The 9858-nt window shown below is 40.7% G+C and overlaps 1 protein-coding gene and 1 pseudogene across 1 annotated transcript; one reads left to right on the forward strand and one right to left on the reverse strand.

Moving 5' to 3' along the window:
• The first annotated feature begins 2355 nt into the window (after positions 1-2355).
• LOC103420024 (uncharacterized) lies at positions 2356-3928 on the forward strand (annotated as a pseudogene).
• A 404-nt stretch (positions 3929-4332) lies between these two features.
• Positions 4333-6805, reverse strand: LOC114820217 (kinesin-like protein KIN-7F). Its single transcript, XM_029090775.2, has 4 exons — positions 6537-6805; positions 5497-6447; positions 5078-5397; positions 4333-4961 (listed from the first exon to the last, which is right to left on the reverse strand). Exons 1-4 carry the CDS (start codon positions 6639-6641, stop codon positions 4634-4636), a joined length of 1704 nt encoding a protein of 567 aa, XP_028946608.2. The 5' UTR covers positions 6642-6805; the 3' UTR covers positions 4333-4633.
• Positions 6806-9858: the final 3053 nt, after the last annotated feature.

Raw genomic sequence — 9858 nt, forward strand, 5'->3', positions numbered from 1 at the left:
ACAAATATGCTGTTCTAGGATGAAATCCAAGACCCGTTCTTCTCTGGAGAACCCATGTGATGGATTCCAATCAAGCGTCCAAAACCCAGGCGGGAATCACCAAATCTTCGTCTTTCTCAAACCCAAATTCGATCTCTCTGTGGATTAAGTTCTGCAACTGCTCTTCTTCCAATGCAAACGCCATCGTAATGGTTGTTGAGATTGCGGAATGCTTTGTCTTCTACAAAATCTCTGTTGAAGAGAAAGCTGTGACTTTCTCGGCAAGATGAGTCCGGCGATAAAGGATCACTATTTTGGTTTCTTTAGGAACAGAGTCGGATAATACAATCCCAGGACTGAATAATCCGAGATTTAGAGAGAGAAAGAATGGTTGACCAGCAAGACTGAAGCCCAGAAAATTCGCACTGAGACATTATCACAAACAGTTGATATGCTGGAAAGAAAACCAGTAATCGAAAACAAAACCTGAGAACTTGAATCTTGAAAACCCAGCTGTACGAAAACTCGCTTCTTCAAACCAGGAAGCTCCCGGAAACCCAGCTGTGGTTGTGCCGTTGGCGAAGGGCGGTGGGGATGAAGATCCACAAAACGGATCTGGAATGAGAATCCGAGTCGGTGTCGAAGAACCCGTCGTCGATTCCGAAAATGAAGAACCCAGATGCAGAAAATATGAACAATATCACCTGATACGAATCAGATTCCGGCAAGCGTCCACCAGAGTGCCACCGCTGATGTACTCCAGAAGCAAGAACCAAGTTGTAGAACTTCTCGCCGTTCTCGACTGAGTGATCGGCGCCGAAGCAGCGGATGATTTGTGGGCAGGAGCCGATTTGGTCGAGAATTTGCTTCTCGTTCTTGAGCAAATTAGAGTAGACACCTTCACGGCCACCAGCGGCTGAAGATGAGAATATGGGTTGGTGGGTTTTGCTGTGTAGATGGTGACAAAGCTTCCCCGGCCGATTTCGTTACCTCGAATCCACTCCATGGATATAGGGAATAAAGAACCATCGAGCAGCCAGAGATCCTAGAAGAAAACCCATTTAAGAAAACCCAGAAGAAAAATCCAGAGACCAAACAAAAGATAAGAACTATGAATATGCGGAAATGAAAGAAAGTAATGAAGAAAGATAGAAGCGGAAATCAACCACCAAGATCCATGGCGTGAGCCTTGGTGGCTCTGATACCATAATAACTACATTGTAAAAGATGGAGAATTTGTACAAAGGAAGATGAAGATGATAGAGAGAAAAACCAGAAAGATTGTATTGATTAAAATGGAGAAAATGTATACAAAAGAACTTAAGGAAAATGATAGCTATACAATCTCTTATATAGCCATATAACCTAATTATAATAATACCCTTCTAACTATACTAACCAATCTTATCCTTATGACAACCTACCAACACATTTCAACTAACTATATTCTTCATTACTAAGTAACCATGTCATCACTAATGACTATGGTTAATAATAACATCACCGCTCCAATTTCTTTCAGTCTCTCCGTTCTAAGAACAGATGCAGTGTTCCTTTGCTCCTGATGAACACACCAACGACACATGAACATGCTAAGAAGTTATGCTGATTGCGAGATGCTCTGTAAGGAGAGGGTCTTGATTTTGTATATTTTGGCTTTAAGGGGTCTGTTCTCGTTCGTAGTAATCTCGATTTCGATGACGGAATTGGTTGGGCCAAGGTTGTACAGCTGCTGCAATTTCCGAAACCATGTTGCCCTTCACGACGATGTCGTTTCAAAAGCCTTTCAGGTGAACATAGGTTGAGTATGGAAACATAGGTTGAATATGGAAAATGCAGTGAATGGAGAGGAGGGGAAAGAAATGATTGAAAGTGGTTTATATTTTTTTTATTATTAATATATTTTCTGTCGGTTTTATTCGACAAGAATACTTTTATTTATTTATTATTAATAAATTTTTTGTCGGTTATATCTGACACAAGTTGTGTCGGTTTTAGTATTTTCTGTTGGTTTTATCCGACAGAGAGTGCTCTTATTTATTCATTATTAATATATTTTCTGTCAGTTATATCCGAGACAGAGAATATTTTCTGTCGGAAAATTCATTTCCTGATGCTAACAATTCTGTCACTTATTATATCCGTCATTGCATCCATTTTCTGTCGGATTTTGCATAGCGACACTAATAAATGGTTTTGTAGTGGTGAGGCAGAGAAGAAGTGGATCTTCGAGATCAAATCCAAATCTCAAAAGTTGGCGGGGCTTCTCCGCCAACTCCGCAGTTCCCGCCTCTCCGGCCCTGATATCTTCGACCGCCCCATACGGTACATCCTCGAGCTGGTCGAACTAATCCTCAACGATTTCAATCCAGGCTGATGAAGAACTCTTATGCTCACATCATCATCAAGATCATCAACCATTTCAACATCACGTGTTTCGTGCCCCACGGCATCAACCCTTTAAGGCTCAGGGATATGTTGATGCAGCTCGAAAATGTAATTGGCGACGTGTCGTGGCTGACCATCCTGCTTAGTTCTGTGAATAGTGAGGACATGGACTGGTCTCAGCTTAACCATGTATCACGTGAGCCACTTCTGTTCCTGATTTGGGAAAAAATTGCTCTCCTTGCTGACACGCGTAATTCGTTCCAAGTTCGATCAGAAGCAGCAGCTACACTTGGTGAGATATCTCGGCACGATTGCGAACATAGCATCATTGAAGAAGGGGGAGTTGAACCCTTGTTGAAATTCGTGGGAGAGGGTCCAATCGAAAGCCAAGAGAATGCTGTCCGGACTCTGGGGTCACCCGGACATGCCTGGGAAAGCGTCGAACGCGTGATCCTTGCTGATGCATGCAAAGTGTGTGCAATAATCCTCCGAGAAGGTCCGATGAAAGTTCAGGCTGCTGTGGCTTGGGCGGTGTCAGAGTTCGCAGCTAGACACCCCAAATGCCGCGATGTTTTCGTACAGCATGATGTAGTCTACTGGCTCTTGAGCCATCTAGCATTCGAAACTGTTGAAGTAGATAGTAGCCATGCCACGAGCAAAACCAATAGTAATGTCAATGGCAATGAAGACCCTGCCACCAAGGCTGAAATGAAAGCTATGGCGACCAGAGCCCTTGCCAAACTAGCCAAGGGGAACTCAGCCATTGTTCCTAGCATCGGAGAATCAAGTGTCCTCTTAATTTTAGCCGTGAACCTAGAAAAGGGTACCAAAGATGTTCAACTGCAATATGGAGATCACTGCGGTTGCTGAGGAGGATGCTGAACTGAGAACATCTGCCTTGTATCGTAATTCTCCGGCTCGGAAATCTATCGTTGATCAATTAGTAATAAAGATCACCGATGAGAAGGAAGATCCGGAGCTCCTGATCCCGTGCATTAAAGCTGTTGGGAATTTAGCAACAACATTTGAAGCAACAGACACAAGGATGATTGTCGACCCTCTTCTGCGACTTTTACATGAAACAAACAATTTCGTTACGAAAAATGCTTGCATTGCCCTCACAAAATTTGCATGTACAAGCAACTATTTTCACGTTGAGGTTTCCATGGCAATAATAATTGCTGGAGCAGCTACGCAATTGATCCGACTTTTTTATTTTGGGCATTGGAATGTTCAGCTTCATGCCTTGGTTCTCATATGTTACATTGCGATTCATGTGCCTGGGAGTGAAGAGCTTGCCCAGGCTAAGGTGCTCGCCATGCTTAAATGGGCGCCCAAGCATCATTATTTTACCGACCATGAAAAATTGAACAAATTATTCTACGCTGCACTGGATGTACCAGAAAATGAAGTTGCTGAGGCTGAAGCTTGCGTGCACGCCACGTATGGATGGGAGTTGCAACGATCTTATATGACCCCAGCTGAAACACTCTACACACTCTTACACAAGGCTACAAGTACTTTGGATCTTTATCATTTTCAAAGTTCTAAAAGATGTTAGGCGCTAGTCAGGCGGCATTGTCTTAAACCTAAAAACGAATGTCATATAATCTCTTATGACTAATTAGGCTTTGGTTAGATCATCTAGGCTACATTCTAGGATCTCAAGTAGTCTATTTTCATAAAATGTTGAGCTAAATTTTCATTATCTTCTAATAAGACTTGAGTCAGACGTAAGACTAGAAATACTTCAATGCGTGACAAATCTTCCGGGATGTTGTAGGATGCGAGTGTTGGTTTATCAGCTATACCATGCCGATCGACCAACTACTCACATCCTGCAATATTGAATCTAATATTGGAGAAAACACCTGCATAAAGGCAGGTTGTTTCTTTTCTTTTGTCATACGAAATTAGAAAGACAGAAAAAAGAGAGATGAGAAGGGCAGAATTAAGAATTAGTAGTGACTGAGAATGGTAAAAACCGTAGCTTGGTGTTCTTTTCTTTTGAGCGTCGGTAAGGAGCTTTACTTTACAAGAAACTAGGGAAGCCTTACGCACCATTTCTAGCCTGACCAAATTTACAATCACAACTTTTTAACTCAAAAACAAAAATATTACAATCAGAAAGCAGATCCAAAAAATAAAAGTATACAATCTGAAGAGAGAATATCAAATGGGATATTTGACACGGAATCATAATCTATACGCGAATGGAATTGGACTCGATGAAATTTCTGTACTGGGTGATCAATCTTGCAAAAGCTTACACAAGAGACCTGAAACTTTCTGACCAAAAGTGAGATTTCCGCTTGGTGAGAGTGTCTCGCGGTGCAAACCTGAGACCAAACATCTCCTTGAATGCTTGTTCGGGCTCTACTGAACCTACCAACTTTGCAACAATTGTGGCACTGTCCATGATATGGTCCAGGTTTTGTGTGTTACTCCACAGGAGGTTTGCCAATTGCAACCGCCTATGCTTCGAGTGTAGACTGATACCCCACTTTAGGTAGAGGTTATTTCTTTCATCCTCAGACAGTCGCCTTCGCATTTGCTTGCTCAGCATGTGTCTCTCACTAGTCAAAGCCTTCATGCTATTTACAGAATAAAACATGTTTTAAGCCGACCAATGCAGGCAATATGTAACAAAGTTAAAACATATCGTGAGTGTCTGCAACCTTCTATTCTAGATCGGTGATAACGAACTTACCTTGAAGCGGGTGTTAGAGTTTGGCCATCTTCCAGAGTCTGATTTCCACGCGAAAATGTGTCTTTGAGGAAGGACAATCTCCTGACCTCAACCTCCATGTAAATCGAATCACTTGGGTCACCTTTAAATAGGAGGAAGAAGTAAGTCCTGTGAACCAATGACACATTGCAGGCATCCCAAAGTTCAATGATCTCTCTTTGCAGCTTGTTGAATTCTGAAGGCCACCTTGAAGGGCTTTCGTCATCAATGGGCATTGGGTCCAAGCCAACATCTTTTACATCCTTTGGAGACGGTATGGGCATTGAATCCGTCTCCGGTACCTGCAACACGAGACAACCCATGTTAGAACTATAATTAATCAGATTGTCTACAACTTCTCTTTTTTTTATTTGTGATGCAATATAATGAAAATCACTCACCACAGAATCAGCAAGTTGAGTATTGCATTGTGTATTGGTCGTTTCCTCTGCTCCTTCAACTAAAGTACTGCTTTCAGTTACCTTGTCATCAGTTGTGGATTTTGTATCCTGTGCTTTACGCTCATCAATAGCAGCACTTCTTGCAGAAGCCTGAGAAGCATTTCTTGATAGCCTTTCAGTCTCAGCACCATAGTTCAGAGAAGGAAGTTTCTTTTGGAAACCCTCGGGCCTTCCTATAAATTTTTTCTCAAACTCAATAGCAGGTGTGCTCTCATTCTTCTCTACCAACTCAAGCCACCATGGAGACGAATTATTCATAAGCCTTGCTTTGCAGCTTCTACTCCTCCTCAACATCACAACAGAGGGGCAAAACATTTCTTTCTCGGGCAGCCATTGAGGTGTCCTTTCAGAAGAAGGAACTACAAAACCTTTTTGTTTAGGTAGGGGTGACTCCAATTCCTGATTTGTGCCATCTCCATTTTCAACTGTGGTCAGTCCTGAGGTAGCTGTGTTTGCGAAAGGAGACGACATATTTGAGTTTTGGTATCTACTAGCACTTGAATCTGATATATTTGACACTATGTATCTGTTTGTGCCAGACTCTTCCATTTCAATGCAGCGAACTTCCTTGCAGAAATCCTCTGAATTTCCATCAAACTGTTCTTTGCTTTCCTCTTGATGCAGATTACCGTCAACAAAATTAGGAATGCCATCTGATAACTGCCGGGAGGAATCAGTGTGCATGAAATTCTCTTCCAAGTCAGGAAGTTGGAACAGAGTCTCCTCTGAACTAGTCCTACTGTCTCCATCAGAACACTGAGAGGTGCCAAAAGAACTCACACTGTTTGCTCGGCCACGAGAGACGGCCCGAACAGGCGCACCTGCCATTTTCATTTCAAAGTCCCATGAAACTTGCCCGCGCAATTTGGGGTAATAACGTTCCAGATCCTCCTACAATTATATGAAAAGAAATTCAACTTAGCACAGACGGAGAAAATTGTAGTGAAATAAAATTCTTCAGTTTATTTTAGTACACATACTTCTGATGGTTTATCATCTCCAAGCACTCGCACCAGATCCTTAACCTGAGATTGAGCAAGGTCTCGTTGCTGAGTTAGCTCCGATACCTCTTTTTTGAGCTGCATAATGAATAAATAAAACCAAAAGTTTTAGACAAGAAGAAGGAGCCTGAATCATGAATAGGAAAAACTGTACTATGCCTCATACATATGAGAACCACGGATCAAAGGACAATCAAATTGCCATGGTTTCTAACAAGGTGAGCACAAGTGAAGATGTTCAGAGATTTCTGCATGAGAGGACTCGAGAATCATGACCCATGACTACAAGTAACTAGCATCGATAAACATGCTTCATCAAATTGTGCAAAGACGAGAAAGAAAATATTTGTAGGTAACTGCATATCAAAGAGTATAATTCACCTCGGCTTTCCATAGTTGGAATAACCTGGCTTTTAAATTTTTTCGTGAATCCGTGATTTTTTCGTAAATTTTTTGCAAATGCTTCACCAATGCTTTATCCGACATGACCACGTTAACTTGTGCGCTTGTTGTCACTTCTTTAGCACAGCTCGCAAATAAGAGGGTATTTCTTGATTGCTCAACATGGCTATGTGCAGGACTCATGGTACAGATGATGGCAGTTCTAGCATTTCCTCCCAACGAGGACTGCAGTATGCGGGTTAGCTTTGAATCTCTGTAAGGAACATGCCCACTTCTTCCCTTGCTGCGTGAAACCACAGTATTGAACAATTTCGTAAAAATTCTTATTATGCTAGAACTTCATTTTACATGAACTAATACAAAGAATCAATGGGAATAATAAGACTCGACATTTCAATTGCACAAAGTAGAATAAATTTTTGCAAAGACCATAACTGAGAAAATGAAAGACAAGCTACTCAAGCTGACCTGAGCTTACGGATAACAGTGCCTAGAGTTAGTAAACTGCGATTTATGTGGCAACCCTCTTTCAACCTTGCTCCAGCTGATAACGTCTGGCTGACATACCATGGCTGTTGCTCTGTTTTGTTTGTTGCGCCTTACTTGAACTTCTTCATCAGACTCCTCATCTTCTCGTCTCATTTGAGCCCATTTTGCTTCCAATTTGGAATTGGATGAGGACCCCCAGTTGGAATCCGAAGAGGATCCAAAGTTGGAATTCATTGCAAACTTGAATTGAAAGAGATTGAATTGAAATAGATTGAATTCAAAGTTGTGTGAATTATAGCCCAATATCCACCATATTTATAGAAAAAAAGAATTCAAATCCAACAGCTAGCTGACGTCATGCTAAATCACTTAGCCATTGGATTTGAATTTAAGTGGTAGTTTTTAAATAATAAATTATGTTTGGCCCTCAGTTGGAGACGGAGGCAAATATGGCAATGTATTGTTCATTAAAATATTAATGTCTTGGACGACCAAAGGACTAAAACGAGCCCTCTTGCCAGCCCTCGGTTAATGATGGCCTTAGGTTGGAGATGGTCTAAGGTACTCAGAAAAATGTCACCTCATAAGTGAAGGAAACATTTTGTCCTAGCTAAGAACAAGTATGAACATTTGAATACACATGCAAGCTATTAACACTTTAAAGTAGGCATGCATCCAAAAACAATTCATAAAACCCATGACTTTCAAAGCCTAGTATATGGTGAACCAATAAACTCTATAACAACATTAAAGAGAAGTAAAGATTTAGAGTTTCTTTACCCTTGAAGCTCATCCTTGTTTACACAAGGGATTCACCCAAGTGGAGGGCCTTCAAGTCACCTCCAAGCTCCTTGGATCCTCCTTGTGTTATCCTCCCTTTAGTGCTCCTTTGAAGATTTGAGGAAATGAGGATTTGTTCTCCAAAACACCAAAAGTTTGATGTCTCTAAGTCTTTTCACCAAGGATGTATCTTGTGAAGATGATATGGATGACTTAGGGAAGGAGAGATTGCTAGATGTGCCTCCCTTTAGTGGCCGGCCTCTTGGAGAAAAAGGAGAGAAAATGTTTCACCCAATTTCAACAAGAAAACCCTTAATGAAAACAAAGCTATAAAGTTGAATTTATACTTCATTACAAGTGAGTGGCAAACTTGTAATTAATCCAAGCTTGCCCATTCACCCTAATGGCCGGCCATATTAATGTTATTGGGCTATTTGCCCATTTTGTTTTAGTTGTCATACAACTTAAACACAATGGGCCTTTTGGACCAAAACGCTTTTGGGCCCCGATACCCAAAACCAACATATAAGCCCAATACGAACCTTTCGTAAAATTAATTAACTAATTAATTAATCTTGACCATTCTTCAATTAAACCATTTAATTGTTTATCCATTTCATTTAATTTCTTCACATACATCCTTACTCGGTGTACGATCCATTAGGTTCCAATTAGCTAGGCAGTGGGCGATGTTACTCTTAACGATCGATTGTGAATTGAAACCACATTTCAATTCTCCCTTTGATGATTAGTGTTTGCTAATCATTAGGGCTTCCACAAACCATGAGTGACACCTAGCAGTATGTCATTGTTACCCAAGCTAAGTAGAATTGGTTGGAGAACCTATCCAGTTACAACTACAATGCAATACGGTCCTTCTCTAATACAATACTCTTAATCACATTGTTTAAGTGATAGTTTGTTTCATGTCTACTATCCAATATGATACTTTCCTATATGATTCCCTTGAATATGATTTGGAACAAACTTCCTAAGTCATATTCATTTGCTTTGGCCAAAGACTTTAGAATCATATCTTAGAGTATTCTCCTTCCACCTTGGAAGGTTAGAGATCCCTTGTTGTGCATTCATATGCCTACATGACTAGATAGCTTGACCCCAACAATGTCGTGGACACTCCGAGGGAATGCCGTTGACATGATTAAAGATCAACGACCTAACCATTAGACATCTATGATGCCTCAGGTCAAAGGACTACTTTGCATATTGTAACTTTAGAGTTCATACATGACATGTATGTTCGAACTCTGTTTTGATCGTAGTTAAGTGTACTCGATTACTCTTTCGAGCACCTATGTGTTTGTCTTAGTGTCCAACACCAAATGACTTGAGACTAGTTCATACTCACGTTTGAGTCAACATAACACATACTAACCTTAGCGGATTGTCAATGCCCAATTGGCAATCCTATGGCTAGGAACGTTTTAGGAATGAACATAAGAGAAAGGTCTCGTTAATCTAACTTACTTAGATTACTTATCTCTTAGATCAAATACATTCCTTGGATTCTCTTATTGCTTAAACACATGATACAATAAATAGTGATTAACAATAAGCTTTGCCCTTCCATTAAACATATAAAAGTTCAATACAATAAGTATTCCAAAAG

This window comes from Malus domestica, chromosome 02 (assembly GCF_042453785.1).
Source record: "Malus domestica chromosome 02, GDT2T_hap1".
Taxonomy (NCBI): domain Eukaryota; kingdom Viridiplantae; phylum Streptophyta; class Magnoliopsida; order Rosales; family Rosaceae; genus Malus; species Malus domestica.